Genomic DNA, 17,433 nt, shown 5'->3' with positions numbered 1-17,433 from the left:
GCAGTTAACCGGGAATACTATTGAAGAGGTCTCCACATTTACAGTAAAAACAGTCCTAACTGACTCCATATCCTTCCTGGACATCCAGCCCATTCTTGTCCCAAGAGTGGAGGTCCGGTTAGAGTCTCCTGATCTTGCACATCCTCAGTAGTTCAAATGTAGGAGACTTCTCTTGAAGAAAAGTCAAAGGGGATCAGGCTACCTCAGCACTGCAACCCTGTGGGGAGGGGTGAATCAGGAAAAACCTCCCCACAACTGCAAATGTCCAAAAATACTTCTAAAGGTAAAGCTGGATACATCTTCAGCTATCACTGTCTCTCTCAGCAGGATCTGTCACTGGAGCCTGCCTCACTTAGGGTATAGAGTGGGGCTCACAGGTCTTTAGTCCTCTAGTCGACAGCCCTTTTGCCCCAAAAGGGAATCCAGCAAAAAAATCTCTCTCCCTCTCTAATTAATATGTGAAGGACCCTCTGGCAGGGAGTGCTCGATGAGTTATTATTTCAAACTGAAAGTGCAGAGTGAGGTTGGGAGGCTCAGAGTAAAACCAAAACATCCTCATTGTTCAGAAGCTCTCTAAAACTGATCACACTGAGTTCTAAATTGGCTGAGCTAAATAGGGCCAGTCATCCAACCACAGCCCTCCAGGTTGGGAGGGGCTGAGGGGCATTGAAAGCTCTGACATTAGTTCTCTACAGGGACCTAGTGACATCTAGTGGCCAACCCATAGGGGGGCCACATTAGATGTTATTTGATACTTCAAAAGGCATTGTATCAGCCTGCAGAGATATACATTCAAGAAGGATTTCCAATCGTAATGAGACAAGTAGAACCTGCTTCAGCTAGAACATGATATTTTCTGACAGTTCTCCAGTTTCACTCCTGTCCATGGTAAGGAGAAATGTAGTTATTTAAAAGCATTCATAACCCGCTAAACAGAACAGACTTGCGTTCAGCAAGTATACAGTATAATTAAATAAAGATAAGTAATATCTTCAAATATATTTGGTAGGCATGTTAGTGGTTTATATATTGAGATGTTTATCTCATTCAAATTTCAAATGCCCAGTAGGAAAGAAACATGTTGAAAAGCCAAGACTTTGGCAAGACTTGCCCAGTTTAGTCTAGGGTTGCCAACTTTTCTATAGCGCAGGACCGGACACTTAGGGACGGGGGGGGAGGGGGTAGCCAGCTGCAACCACCCACCCCCCTTTTTCATCAAGCATAGGTTTTTTTCCTAGGCAGATTCTTCCTGTGGCTCAGTTCGACTCTTCTCTTCCTCTGCGACTCCCAGGACAGCGTGAAGGAGAAACAACTATGGGAGAAGCAGAGGGGAGGAGAGTCAAACCGAGCCCCAAAAACAGACAGGTGATTGGAGTGCTGGCAGGTTGCCATCACTGATTGGCCCCTGGCCTTGCCTGACTGGGTTTTACAGTATCCGGTTACAAGGGTAACCAGACACTGTAGAACAGGCTGCAAAACCGGGCTGTCCGGTCGAAAATCGCACAGTTGGTCACCCTAGTTTAGTCCAATTTAGACTTGACTGGGATAGAACAGTTAAAAACCAAATACATCTTCCATACACTACCCTCTGTGTATAAGTTAGTACAGAGAGCTATGACATGAGTAGCAATGGGCAGTACTGTTCAAAAGAATGTACTTGATAGTAACTAGCCAGACTCAATGAAAAACGTCACATTAAAAAAATTCTCTTTTTACAGTTTTTGGTGTAGCACATGCCTTTCTTTATTTCAGGGAATCAAAAACTTTAGCGCAGACATGCTTGGATGAGTATGTTACAATGGCCATTGATTATCCAGAGACTATTCCAGTCACTGGGCCAATATCCAGGTTCTGTCCATTAGGGATGTACAAAAGACCAATTTTTGAGTCATCACAGTTGATAAACACTACTGATATTCACAGAATACTTTAGCGGGACACTGTCAGTTGAATCTGAAAAATAATGTTCCAAATTTTGTGAAATTTGTACGAAACAAATTGCACCTCAGAGTATAAATGTGCCAATTTTTCTCTTAACACCAGTAAATGTTTTTCTTTGGTAAACTTACTGTATTTTTGAAAATATTTTCAAGTATACAAGTGCAGCAGTGTCACAGAGACTAACTTTCACATATAAAACTTCAGTTCATCCAAAGAAGAGCATGACTAATTGTTCAGGGGATGTGGAAATTGAACCTATGGGCCGGGTGTTCAAGGCCAGGGAATCCTGCAGTGGAGCCACAGGGACTCTGAGTCACCAACAATCCTGTAGAAAATACTAAGTGAAGCAAATATCAAATGTCCATAAATAAATAAGTTAGGTAAACCTTCCCTCTGAGGCTCCCTATTTGACCAGCATTAGGTGTTTCCAAAATTGAGGGCTATATATAAGTAACCCTAGCCTAACACACCTTTGCTGGTCCAACAGACCACCTAGCATTCACTCTGTGATATTCTGTTGCCTGACCTATTTCCTACAAGACCTGGCTCCTGCTTTATCTGGATCCCTGCTCCATTCCTAGCCCTTGGAGCGATTCTGGTTCCTGCTCCAGTTCTGGTCCTCGGCTCTTTCCTGGTTCCTGCTTCCGCTTGGGAAGTCCTGGTGGCTGCCTGCACCCAAATGCCAAATCCGCAAGGAACAGCAGCTGCTTCAGGCAGAATCCCGTGGCTCTGGACCACCCAGATGCTCATATGCCCCTGTCCAGATTCTCTCCGTCCCCAGTGCAGCAGGCCATGACACTAACTTAGCAGTTGACATACCTTAAATCACTCATCACTAGCCATTCAACATAATGGTAACATAGCTAGCTTTTCTATAATGGAACTTTTTAGGTTTTCTCCAGGTATGTCAGGCACACGGCATGGGCTCATACCAATCATTTATGAATATGTATACATATTATAGGGGCAACTTGCAAACTGTCTACATTGAAACACAAATCCATGGATACTTTTTACCTACATACTTTGCACCAATTTTTAAAGCAAACGTACATGCATACTTTCACTTAGAAATTTGCTGCAGGTAAAAAGGACAATTAGATATTTGCATGTACTTGTTTCATGGACAATAACACACAAAGTTAAAAATACAATCTATGAGCCTAAGCATGCCCCTGCGAATGCCTCCTTCAATGCAGCTAAAAGTTTGCATGTTGTGGATTTTCACTTGCATAGAGGGAGGATAATTTTCAGACGGCTGATTAATGAGGGTAAAACACTTGTTACCCATATAAATAACTTTGAAAATTGTCCTCCTCACAAACCAAAGAATAACCTACAGCTTTCCACATTTTCAGTGCTGGGATTAAAGCAGGTTTGCTTATTGTAAACAGGGTTCTCCATAGATAGCAGAATGAATTAGCCATGACACATGGATGTCATTTGACAGTGATGAATGGACCTGTCTCTCCTAGCTCTCAGAGCTTTTGCTCTATTGAGCATGCACAGGAATTTTCACAGGCACGCTGCTTCATGAGCCCCTCAGTTATTATAGATCTTACCTTTAGCTAGGAAGTTGACTCTCCACTCCAGGGAGGCAGGCGGGTATTAAGCATGGCTAATTCATCCTGTTGTCTACAGAGAATCCAGTTTGCAGTAGGCAAACCTGCTTTCTCCACTGACAAGCAGGGTTGCATTAGCAATGACACATGGGGAGTCCCAAGCTGAGAGTTGCATGGCAGAGTACATACAGAAAAAGCAACCCAAAGCTCCCTACCCCTATGAAGAGTGAACCACTGGATGAATAGACTGTGTAAAACTGCTTGTCCCAAGTTACAGTTGCTTCTTGAAAAATTGTCTAGACAGTAATGGGACATGAATGTGTGAATGTACAACCAAGTTGCAACTTTGCAGATGTTTTCAATGGACACAGTTTTTAGGTTAAGCTACTAACAAGGTCATTCGGCATTAACACATGCGATATTTATAGCAGCGCAAATGCAAATTTATTCAAAGGGGCAGGACTGAGGAGGGGTTTGGACAGGCTTAATGAAAATGAGTGGCATTATTGCACGCTTTTAACGCTGGAAATAACTGCACCTTTTTTGCAGGCGTAAAGCCAGAAACTGCCCTACTGCGGGAGAGAGACATTTTAAGGCTTTCATAGCAGTCAACTATTCATATCACTATAGAAAGGCCAGCTAGTAACTCGAGCTGAAGTTTTTGTGGTGATGTAGGATTTGGGGGTCAGTTTTACATGCAGTGTGAGATGTACGAACAGCATAGTACATCTCAGTGAAGATCTGACATCATTTGGCGTGAGGAAAGTCACACAAAGATGAGATTTCTACAATGTTCTCTCGCCATAGCATGATGGACTCTCTACCAGGGTACTATCAAGCTAGGGTAAGAGAACACTGAAGTAATCTTATCTTAGTCTGACTTTCCTCACTCCGAATGACATCAAATCTTCACTGAGGTGTACTGCAATGTTCGTACATTTCACACTGCATGTAAAACTGACCCCAAAACCCTATACCACCACCAAAACCTCACCTCGAGTTACTAGCTGGCCCTTCTATAGTGATATGAGTAGCTGACTACTACGAAGGCCTTATATAAAGTCTCTTTCTCTCTCAGCATTTCGCAAGTAGCGAAGTACAAGTATCGTGGGGTGCGAAAACTTTAACGTATGTCATGATAAACTACCTAGGTGAAATGCTAACATAGTGCAGTAATTCTAAAATTATCATATCCACACCCCCTTTTCTTATCACGGGCGTTATCCATGCGAAAATAATAGTATTTTGATGAATCTAGGCCTAAGGTAGCTATGGCTCTTACTTGATGAGCCCTGACAGAGTCTATGATCTGGAGGCCAGCCAGAACATAACAATGTGCAATTCAGTCTGTTAGCCAGTTGGACAACTGCACTTGGCAACTGCTGTCCCAGTCTGTCAAGATCATGACAAAAAGTTGAGAAGCCTGATGATGTGGTTGAGTTCTCTTTAGATAATATGCCAAGGCCCTTTTACAGTCCAGCAAATGGGAAGCCTTCTCCTCTTGATGTCATGATAAAGAATGTGGGCAAAAAATGCTCGATTCAGATGAAAAGCCCAAACTACTTTTAGCAGATACTTGGGGTGAGTGTGGAGCACCACTCTGTTCTGGAAAAATTATAGCTATGGAAAGTAATGAACCAATGCTTGTAGTTCACTGACTCTTCTAACTGATGTGATGGTGACTAGGACACCACTTTCCAGGTAAGGAACTTTAAGGAAGCTGATTAATGGTTCATAGGGCAACTTCATTAGTTGTGCCAAGATGACATTGAGATCCCTGGTGGGTTGGCAATTGGAGGTGCCAGAAGCCTTTCATGAACTAAATGTTAAATGTAAACCGGGTTGATGCGACTACCAGTCGTGAAAGCCGGTATAGAAAAATAGTAAATAAATAAATAAATAAATAACTTCAACATCAGAGGATGAATAGAGATTGGCTTACCATTCACTTTTTTATTTTTCAACTCTTTATTTATCATTTTCAAAATTAACATTAAACAAGCAATATTGCTTGACAGCAAATAAGACAATAAACTCAGAAATACATAAGAAAAAAAAAGAAAGACTTACAACAAAATTAAAGTCTATTCAAGTCCCCAATATGGAGACAAAGGACAAGAGACACTTCACAAAAAGAAAATTAAAAAGAATAAGTCGCAGTTTCACAGAGATTTGTATTTATTATTGTCACTAATCCTAAGGTTCTGGAGTTGATGAGGGTAAACTAACCATTTTACTATCCAAAAAAGCCATATCAATTACCAGATAGTTAACTTACACATTTTACTGGGTACCTCGGAGAGAATCATCCCCCAAGATTAACCTGCACCTCCCTTTATAAGAAAAATGATGTTCTCCTGACTTGGGTTTGTTTACATACATATGGAAAAATCCCAACGTTTTACCTCACAAAAATAAAGTTTAGATTAGTGAAAAATAAACACATAATTAAATTCTTATCAACCTCAGAGGTACAAGATACTAATAATGTAGCATGATCATGAATAATATCTGTAGATTATTCCAACAAATTAGTAAATTTAAAGTATCGGACCCATTTATCTTGGAGAAATAACTTTATTTCCAGTATAATTTTTGTTAAAAGGCAGCTATAAGACTTTAGAAAATGAAGGAAGAGAATCCTCAGCTATACATAAACATTTCATATTATACCTTATAAATAACTCATGAGGAGAATGAGGAAAATTCAATACACAAAGATTAAAAAATCAAAATCTGTTTTCAAAAACCTCTAACTTTGTATGAATCAACAAATTGTCCTTAACAGAAATCACTTTAAATTCCTAGAGATGAGAATCTGAAAATTCAAGAGAATTAATCTTTTCTCCAGGATCAATGCTAGTGGCATGGACCACTGCCACTTAACCTTTAACAACCTCAATAGAAGAAGAAAAATCCTCTAGTCTCTTATTCATAGTTTTCTCAAGAGTGGTAATGGCTTGCCAGATATCCTCTAACATTAATTAAGAAGGTTTCCCTCCATCAAATTACGAAACAACTGTTGGTGGATCAACAGAGCCCTTCCTCTGAACAAACACCAAGGGGGCCCCCAACAGCACCTAATGAAGAAAGAAAGTCTGAACCAGCACCATTATCAGAATCCAGAACAGTTGAGGGACGAAGATCATCGAAGCTAAAGGTGGTACCCAGTTCAAGCAGATCAACCACTGTCTCTCTGGCAGTGTCTGCAATGAGCGCTAAACCCAATCAAAACTGCTCCATCAAACCAACAATTGGGGAATAGTGAGTTGAGAAGAAACAGCAGAAGGTAAAGAGGAGCAAAGGTGACCTTTCCTCTTTGCTGCTTCATTGCTTAGAAATGGTAAACTCTGAAAACTGCAAAACTTCGAAAACTTCCCTAAGGGGCATGCCCCTTAGGAGCACAGTTTTAGAACACTGGTGACGGCACGCCACAGAGCGCCTCCTTATGATGGCTAACACGTGTCCTCCCTCCAACATCAGCCATGAGACCTCAGGCGCTGTCTCAATGTTCCAGAGTAAATTGGAGAGACAAGATGGTGATTCCTCAGACTCTGGCATACCATTCACTTGAATATAGTAAGCAGCAATGGCACTGAGGCGACCTTACAGACAACGTACTAAGGCCCAACAAGGAGTGGGAGATAAGTACTGAAGTAAATCCTTTGGACACAGGTAAACTGGTTCAGGGAGCCTGCCTAACACCAAGATGAAAACCTTTTCCATTTAAAATTCTATGCTCTCCTGATGGATGTGTTCCTGGCCAAAATTAAAATATTGTCAACTTCCTTGGACAATGATGAGACTAATGAGTGCTCAACATCCATGTTGTCAAGTTAAGAAAGAGGAGTTCCTTTTGAGTTAGTAGAGCCAGATCAGATCTCATGGGGGATCGGCCAGCAGATTCAGAATCTGATGAGATAAGAGAACCACACTTGTTTGGGCTATGCTGGAGCAATGATGCTACCTAGTCTTCTACTCACCTCTCCTCTGACCCCCTAACACAACCAAACCCACTCCCTCAATGCTTGTCTGTCTTCTCCCCCCTCCCCAAAGATTTTGCATTGCCCTTTCCCTCCTTCTCTACTGTCTGTATATGTTCTAAAATGTACCCCGCTCCGAACGTAGCAGGATCTGAGTGCCTTATGCACCATTTTCACTATCAATGGGAGAGGTGAAAAGGCATATGGCAGATCTGCATCCTATTTGAGCACAAATGCTTCTAGAGCAGAGCTGAACTTGCTTTGAAGAATGGAGTAAAATTCTTCTACTTTCCTGTTGTCCTCTGATGGAAACAAGTCAAACAACCTGTCTGCTTCTTGGTGTAGAGACCACTTATGGGGATGAAAAGCTCTGCTGAGGTGATCTACCAGTATGCTGGAGATCCTGGAAAGATCGGTTGCTTATAGGAAGGCTCTGTGGCTGCAAGCCCATGATCAGATCCTTAAAGATTCTTGGCAATGGGTTCATGACCCTGTGCCCTCTTGTTTGTTCATATAAAACATGACTATTTGGTTGTCAATTTGGATAACAATTCTCCTCCCCCGAAGGAGATGTGAAAAAACTCTCAACTCATATCTAATGGCTCATAGCTCCAGGAGGCTAATCTGAAACAGATGTTCCACTGTCAACCACATCCCTTGGGCTAGGAAGGGGCACATGTGTATATTTCATCCCTTGGTGGAGGCATCCATTGTTAGCATAACAGGATGAGGTAGAAGCCAAAGAGGAGCACCTATATCCAGGAGCTATGGATCTAGCCACTAAAGGAGAGACATTTTCATTACTGCAGTGATCCTCACAGGATGCAACAAGGGGTGAAGCAATCGATCCCACTGGGTACAGAGGCCCCACTGGAGAATTCTCATGTTGAGGCAGGTCATGGGGACTACATACACTACTGCCACTATATGACCAAGGACAATCAGGACTTGTTGGGTCAGGACTTGATCTCTCTGTAGTAAGTTCTGAATCAAAGTTCAATGGCAGAATGCCCACTCTAATGGGCACTTTCTTCTCCAGAAACAACTTGATTCTTTTGGTAGGAACAAGACAACTTCACAAAGTTGATTATGAACCCTGGCAATGGAAAAAATTGGATCACTTCTGCATGGAGTCCAACACTCCTGCTTGGGAAGGCTCTATCACTAATCAGTTACCCAAATAAGGAATGACATAAATTCCATGGTGGCAAAGTGTGACACTGCTACTGCTAGGCACTTCATGAAAATCCTCAGAGCAAACAAGAATCTAAAGGGAAGAACCTTGTATTGACAGTAAGAAGAATTCATCATGAGGCAGAGGTATTTTCAATGAGAGTGATGGATAGGTATACGAGTAAAAAGTTAGTGTGGAGTAAGCATGAATCACACAGGGAAGCACATAGCGAAGAGAAGGGTGTGAAACCAATCAATAATGCTGTTCCAAATAAATCAAAGTAATGGTGCAGTGAAGACTTTCTTTTATCTTTCAGAAAACAGCTTTATATTGTAGGCTTTAAAAGAGTATCCAAGAAGTACAGTCCCGCAATACGGTCATGCTTTGCCATAGGGGCTGTGTAGGGAGGGACCCTCGGAGAGCCATTCCCAAAAGTTGGCATCTATGCAGAAGCAGAGGCATTCTTAATGAGAACAGCAGCATATACTACAGCTAACAGTAAACATCGGCTACAAAACACATACCCAAACCAAAGGTGTACAGCTTATAAAGTTTCTAAAATAGGAGGCGTCCTGCAAAACATAAAAAATGCTTTAAAAATGCAATATAGAAAGCCATAATAAAGAAAGTTCTATAGTAACAAATGTGAACCTTGAACATACCGCATGAAAAATATGTACTTGAAAGTTATAGATTTGCGAGTTTACAGTGTGCTGCAAAGTAAAATAAAAATATTAGTATAGGAGGAAGTAAGCAGAGGGTACAGCAAACCTCATAAAAATGGAAAGAAGTAAAAAGTAGAGGATTTCAACTACTGTCAGGTAACGTATCCGGTATTGACCACAAAGAAACAGCCAAATGGGTAAGAAGAAGTAGATGTGGTGAAAAAGTACTGGGAGAAAAAGACAAAAACTGAGACTTTCAAAGAAACGCTGTGAATTATATATACCAACTGAAAATTAAATGCCTGGGTGTAAAGTAGCGAGATGCCAACTGTAGGAAGAGTCCTAAGCGTATTAGAGGAGTTCAAGAAACCCACCAAAAAATAGTAGGCCAATCACGAGCAGGATAGTGAAGTCACATGGAAGGGTACATCAGTTACAAAAAAGCCAATGAGGCAAAAGGACCTGAAAGACAACTGATGGTTAAAAGTATGTAGGGGAAACACCCAATAGAGAACTGAACAACCCGGAACTTAAAGACCAAAAAGAGAACTAAAACATATTGTGTGGAACTAACTCCCTTAGTTGTAGATCAGCTGGTTAAACAATCAAAGCTGTCTGGTTTAAAGAGACTACTTCTATAGAGGAATACACAGATGGTAAAAGAGTCACAGAAGGGATTTGGCATCTTTGGCTGACATCTGCATACTGGAAGCTGCTGCTGGGGTAGCATAGGTGGTGCACAATACCACTGAAATTGGTGGAAAGGCATCTCTGGAAGGAAGAATGTTCAAAAGGAAAGCAAGGACAACTAGAGGAAGATAGTTGTTCAGCTCCTGTTGACAGGGATTGAATTGTGGGTACTGAATTCTTAATCTAGGCAATGTTTCCCTGACCTTGTCTCTGAAGAGGTTGTCCCCAGAAATAAAGAACATCAGCCAACTTGCCATGAACACCTTCAAACAAGCTTCTTGTTTTCAACCAGGCTGTCTGGTATGCTTCAATAGCTGCTGCAGAAGATCTTGCTTCAATATAGAATGATACATATACTGACCAGGGAAGATGTTGTTCACACTCTTTTGCATCCAGAAGGGCATGCTGATAGCCCTCCTATTCTCCATCCAGTAACTCTACCAGATGTTTCAGTTTATCAATACAATTGTGCAAGTATTGTACCATATAGAACTGGTAGACCACAATGCGAACATTAAGCATGGAGATCTGGAAAACTTTATTCCCAAAATTGTCCCCAATCTAGAACAATTACCTGGAGGAGTGTTGGAGAAGATTAGTCTTTTTAGCCCATTTTAATGCTGACTCTACCTCCACTAACTTGTGTGGTATCTGGACTACTTCAAACCCCACAGCACTCTGCTACTGGAGGACAGAAGGCCAGACTTTACCACATTCTTGCCTGCAAATCCTACAGAACTGAATGAACAGATTGCTGCAGGTTTGGAAGGAATTTCTAGAATTCAAAATAGCCTGAAAACTTCAGGGATCTTTATCCTTATGGATGTTGACTCCTATTGCCTCCCCCAGTTTATCTAGGAATTTTGAGTAAGAGGTCTTCTGGTGATAAACAATGCTCTAACAGATCAGGTAGGCAATCTAAGAGAATCCTTGTACACCCTTTCTCAGAACTGAGATAGTGAAGGGACACTAACCCATGACCCCAGTGATGATTATGAAGGTGATTAGGGCAAGGGGATATTCCCAAAGTGAGGAGGCGAGAGGAACTCCCCCTTGAGGAAACAAATCCACCATGCTGGACAGGAAATGATGAAAGGTGACCTCCTTGTCACTTGCTGCCAGAAAGGCAAAGAAAGTCTTTACCAATTCAACTACTTGGTCTATGGGCTATTGTGTCCTCTGACCTAGAGTTGGATAAAAGACATTCTCCTCTGATACAGGGGTCATCCTCCTGTGAAGCTCTTAATGGACTCTAGGAGGGAACCCCTCTTGGGTTAACGGCACTGGCAGTCATGTAGAGCAGTGTTTCCCAACCTTTTCAAACTCAAGGCACACCTACACAAACAAAAATGTATGGCACACCAGTCTCTATAGATCAGGAAGTGCACTCATGGAAAGGACTCGTATAGCCAAAATAAGAGTTACGGAAGCACTGAAAGTCCAACCAATCTTTTTTTTACAAATTTTAAAACAAAGGGGGAAAGAGGGTGGAGACATACATGAACCCATCATGGTGAACCAGCTCCTCAAGTGCAAAAGAAGGGAAAATTTGATGTGGTGCAAGTAAATGGCTAAGGCCTAGATTCATCAATAACGCACATCCTGCACTAAGAGGGGGGGGGGGAGAGAGAGAGACTATCCACAAGGCCCTCATAGTAGTTAAGTATTTATATCTCTATAGAACCACCACCTGATAGGTCAAAGAGAGGTGTTAGTGGTGGTTTAGGGGCCAGTTTCACATGTAGAATTAGACATACAAACAGCACAGTACTCCATGATGAAGATTTGACGTCATTTGGAGTGAGAAAAGTCTCAAAAAGATTAAATTTTGTATTATGTTTTCTCATCCTAGCTTGATGGTAAGGTGTACTGTGCTGTTCATACGTCTAACTCTATATGTGAAACTGTCGTTATCACACGCATTAACACTATAACGTGCTTTGATGCTTGATCCCCTAAATTAGTTACTGTGGCTACCACATATGGCTGTCAGAGCTCCTTCACTATTACAACTCCCAAATCTCAGAAAACGTCATGCTCTCTCCATCTTATTCAGCCTGAGGATAGGACACATTCTGAAAGAGGAGGCTCAGAACGGGGAAGAAGAGGAGGAGCAATATGCAATGTATGCTGGACAAGGTAGGGCCTAGCTAATCATGCCCTGCATGCTTCCCATTACCACACTTTGTGGTTCATGCTGTAGTTAAAAAGAAGAGGCATTCATGATTACTCATTTTCTCAGAAAGGAGCTCCTACACATTTAGGAGACCCCACTGTTGTCTGTTTTTGCAGTGGGATGCTGACAGCAGAGCCCATGTGCTGGCCTGGATCTGAGCATCAGGCAGTAATGACTTTTCTGTGGCTCTCCTGATCAGGTCTGAAGGCGGATTGGTTGGGAAACACTGACATAGAGGTCCATATTCAGAAGGGTTTAGCTAGCTAACTCAGAAGTTAGCTGGATAAATGAATATTTGGACACTTAGGCTAAATTCTAGCCAGCTAATAAGTTAGCTGGTTAGAATTTAGCTGGTTAAGTTATGGGCATTCAGAGGCACAATTGGGAGGAGCCGAGTTAGCCAGTTAAGATAACTGGCTAAGTCTGATTGGGCCAAAGAGCTATCCTAAAGTTAGCCGGTTAATATAAGCCGGCTAACTTTAAGATCACCATCTATATTTGATAGTGTGGCTGCACTATTGAATATGTCCCTAAAGTTAGCTGAGCAACAATTAAGGAAAACATCACTATCTAATGACAATCAAGCAAAAAAATGGCTAATGTGATAAATGTTACCGCTGTTACAAACAATATATCTTCTTATATTTTTTTAAGTCTTTTTATCATTTTTAATATGATTTTTTGAGAGGAAAAGACCTCAGCACTGGTTTTCTACTGAATATGTCATCAGATTTTTATACCAGTTAAGTGCAATCATAAGTCTGAAAAACCTCTCTATATTTTTATTCCAATTATTTATTTAAAAAATTCTTCTCTGGTTTATAATTTCTTTTATATTCATTTGAAAAATAGTTTTGGAATAAACCAGACACATAACATATATAACTCTTCTTCTTTTTCTGTTTATAACACCCATAAGGAAGATAAATTGTTCACTTATCTTATGCGTGAATATTATCTTGTACAAAGACTTTCATAAGAATCTTTTCTCTCAGTCGCAGATTCTTTCCATTTAAAAGGAAACTTTTAGATTGGTGCTTATGACAGCTGAATCTAAGCCAAGATATACCAATGGAGATACAGGAGCCAAGGTCCAGTGCATTGATGGCACTGAGGGCTGTGACCTAGAGCATCAACCGTGCCAAGTGCATCGATGGAGCTGATCCCATTTTGAGCTTTGGTTATTTACAGAAGAGCCCCTTGGGGCATGCATTGATAGGCTCGTTGATCCTTGTTCACAAAGCTTTCATGTCTTGCTCAACCCCAGCACTGTGGCAGATCCAGAAACTGCCATTGCAGATAGGGAAGCTTTGCCTAAGGAGCTCCTGCTCGACTTGGCACAGAGGGCATCCAAGGAGTCCTTGCTTCCAGAGGAGAAATGACTCAGACTTCTCACCGACCTGTAAAGTTCTTTCATATTCCAGGACCTGTTCCTCTGGGACCTAAGTGACATCTGGCCACAGTCATAGCAGTTGGCTGTGTCATGGACTGACCCCAGGTACTTGTAACAAATATAATGGATGTCGGTAATGGATATCTTGTAGCCATACACACAGTCCTTGAAGCCACTGGAGGTGACTTTCTTGGATTCAGACATTTTTTACCCTCTTTTATATATTTTGTTTTTAGTAGCAATGAAAAGTGTTGCTGAGTGGCTGCCAACTCAAAATGAGTTTGAAGGAAAAAGATTAAAAAAAAAAACAGATGGAGAAAGAAATAGAGAAAGAGAATACACATCTGTGTGAAAAAAAGATTGAGGGGCTCACAAGGCAGCACATGCCGGAAATCCCGCACATGCTCAGTAGACCAAAAATTCTATGAACTAGGAGAAATAGGTCCCCGTTCAATACTGTCAGATGACATGATCCATGTTATGGCTAATTCATCCCTGCTCGACTACAGAGAAAGAAAGGCAGACACATAATATAAAGAGTGCAAAATTCTTCGGACACAAACTGATTCATTCAGTAGTGCCAGAACTAGGGAAAAACAAGCAGCAGTTTTGGGACTTTTTCTGCACCACACCCAATGCCCAATAACCCAAGCTTGAATATTCAAAAGAAGACATTACCGTGACACGAAACGGGGTGGCAGCAGTAGGCTCCATGGTGCTATTTTTGTCCAAGGCACTGCCTGGCATACTTCGCCTCCTGCCAGGCTTCTCAGTTGGAGATTCTGTGAAAAAAAAAAAAAAGGTCAATATATGCCAATTATTAAACTACTAACAGAAGGGGGGTGAACAAAGAGTAAATCAGTGTGAAAACAAGAGTAAGATCACAGTGCAGAATTTTTACTTTACATTACATTTCTGGTTTCTTGTTGATGTTAATTTTTTTTTAGGTCTTATGTTTTGAAACTTCTTTTGTTGAATAGTCAAAAAAAGGTTAAATTGGCCATGCTCTCTCTATTCATTCATTAGATGTATCATCATAATACCAGAGAAGGATCATCCTGTCCAGGAAACAGTTCCCCTTCCCTCCTTTCATGACTTCTGAGTTACCCAGATTTTTAAATGGAGGAAGAGCGAGGTAGGAAGCTCATCAACAGCTTTTTCAGCATTCAATTTCCCCAGCAATGACATCAAAATCAGGAAAGAAAGGGAATCTTAATGATTTGGTTTGTTTTTGGTCTTCAGCACATAGTCAGTCTTTGGAGTTTGGTGAAGATGGATGCTCAAGTAGTTGATCGAGATGTGCTACAATCTTAGTCATCTGCATATTTATTCTTTGTTGAACACCCAATTTAGCTAGTGTGCGCACAATGCATAATGGGATGACAGCTTAGCCAGATGCATGAGCTTATTTTACCTTAAAAAATACCCTTTGATTCTACTTCTGCTGCTGTGAACATGAGTTCATTTGTACTGTGTACCACAAATGACCTTTGTTTTACTTAGCACACTCCTTGTTTCACACTTCAGGGCCACACTGCTCTCTTTTCCTCAGCATATCCTACTGGGAACCCTCTTCATCTAATGACTTGTTAATCAAGCCTTAGAGTTTCCAGTGACTTTAAATAAAAGATGAAGTTGGAGGTTGGTGAACTGACATTTGTGTTTTGCTGTTTGACAGAACAGATGTTTGTTAAGGCAAAAGACCCCGTCAGCAAAGTTTCCTTATGCAGGATGAGATGAAATGCAGATAGTAAAAGAAGTGCCCCTATTGATTCATGATTTATCTGTTCCAGGAAACAGATGGCAGATTAATACAAGCAAAATAAAAAATACTTTAAAAATAGAAGTATCTGACAGTGTTAAAATAAAATAAAGATTTGGTATAGGATGTCTAGCCCTAGAGAAGATAAACAGTGATCACAAGAGAACATAAGGAAAGAGAAAAATGTTATTTTATTTACAATTAAAATACAACTTGTAAAAGGGTGCATTACCGTTCTCTTAAAATATATTCCTCCATATTTCTATTTTCAAATTATGTTCATCTAAAAACATTTTCAGAATAGGCATTATTAAAAAAGAAATCCAATGAATTATTTAAGCAGCTGTGAGCACTTATAATTCCAAGGGATGTACATGTATCCAAAACACTACATGTTATTAAAAAAAAATTTGTATTATGTCTCAGTAACAAATACTAGGCAGTTATTGATCAACAAAGTACAGCAAGTTCAATTAAATGACCAAGATGAACAGCAAAGGGCAAGTACACTGGTATTTTCACTTTGAAACTTACCACGGGTACAAAGGGCATGCGATCACTTGCTGGAAAAGTACACGTGAATACTTAAAAACATCTATTTTTCCTAACCTGACCAATGCATATCCTCAGGAATGTCTCCGCTCAATATGCAGATATTTAGCCACACTGAGGGAGGGAAATTTTCAGAGAGCTGATTACGAACATAAGAAATTACCATACTGGGTCAGACCAAGGGTCCATCAAGCTCAATATCCTGTTTCCAACAGTGGCCAATCCAGGCTACATGTATCTGGCAAGTATCCCAAAACTAAGTCTATCCCAAGCTACTGATGCTAGTAATAGCAGTGGCTATTTTCTAAGTCAACTTGATTAATAGTAGGTAATGAACTTCTCCTCCAACAACTTATCCAAACATTTTTTAAACCCAGCTACACTAACTGCACAAACATCATCCTCTGGCAACAAATTCCAGACTTTAATTGTGTGCTGAGTGAAAAATAATTTTCTCTGATTAGTTTTAAATGTACTACATTCTAAATTTATGGAGTACCCCCTAGTCCAGTGATGGCTAACCTATGACACGCGTGTCAGAGGTGACACGCCAAGCCGTTTTTGCTGACAAGCGTAGCGTTTTGGGACTATCAAATTTTTTTATTTATTTTTTTTTTTATCGGCTGCGCCGAGCCTTTTTTTTTTTTTTTTTTTATCGGCTGCGCCAACCCTTTAAAATTAGTTTTTTAGTATCCCTCCACCCCCCCCTCCCCCAATGCCCCCGGGCGTAGGGAGGCGCATGCGGCACAGTGATAGGCAGATAGGCAGGGCCGTGGTGAGGCTCACGTCACCACAGCCCAAAGAAAAAGATCGTGTTTGAACACGCTGATGCTCCTCCTCCTTCCTGCCTGTGCGGCCCCGGAAGTAAACGTTGCCGGAGCCGCGTGGGCAAGAAGGAGGAGAAGCATCAGTGCATGCAGAAGAGGAGCATCGCTTGTGTTTACGGGCCGCCGCGGCCCGAGAAGAGGAAGAGGCCCGGTAGCAGGGCCGCTGCAGAGCCCATCCTGCGGCGACCCGCGAGGAGGAGGCCCAGAGGTGAGAGAGAAGCTGAGGGTCTGTAGAGGGTGTATGTGTGTGTGCGCGCGTGTATGAGATGAGTTGAGAAATTGTGTGTGAGGACCTGAATGTTTGCAGAGACTGCATGTGCTTGAGCAAAACAACATGTGGGAGTGAGAGAGAGCCTGTGTGTGTGAATCAGACAGCATGTGCCAGTGAGAGACTGTGTGTATGAATGATTGTATGAGAGAGAGCATGTGCCAGTGAGAGCCTGTGTGTGTGTATGAATGATTGTATGAGAGAGAGCATGTGACAGTGAGAGCCTGTGTGTGTGTGAGAGAGAAATGCATGTGAGAATGAGAACCTGACTGTGTGTTTGAGGGAAGAAGATGGAGAGAAAAGAAACAGAAAAAAAGACAATATAAAAAGAATTGGCAAAAAAAAAATAAGAAAGGGAAGGTGGAAAAAAAAAAAAGCCTGTGACCAACCAATTAGAAAACTAAGATCAGACAGCAAAGGTAAAAAAAAAAAATTCTTTT

At 41.2% G+C, this 17,433-nt stretch overlaps 1 protein-coding gene across 12 annotated transcripts in view; it reads right to left on the bottom strand.

Annotated features, from left to right (window-relative positions):
• Positions 1-17,433, bottom strand: part of DAB2IP (DAB2 interacting protein) — a 1,007,890-nt gene that overhangs the window by 633,353 nt on the left and 357,104 nt on the right. For all 12 annotated transcript variants that reach the window (XM_029614455.1, XM_029614462.1, XM_029614458.1 and 9 more), the window contains one exon: positions 14,263-14,366. In XM_029614455.1, the coding sequence (XP_029470315.1) occupies positions 14,263-14,366 (104 nt within the window). The remainder of the gene's footprint in view (positions 1-14,262; positions 14,367-17,433) is intronic.

This window comes from Rhinatrema bivittatum, chromosome 8 (assembly GCF_901001135.1).
Source record: "Rhinatrema bivittatum chromosome 8, aRhiBiv1.1, whole genome shotgun sequence".
Classification (NCBI taxonomy): domain Eukaryota; kingdom Metazoa; phylum Chordata; class Amphibia; order Gymnophiona; family Rhinatrematidae; genus Rhinatrema; species Rhinatrema bivittatum.
Note: the sequence above shows the minus strand (reverse complement) of the source record. Positions and strands in the feature narration are given on the sequence as shown.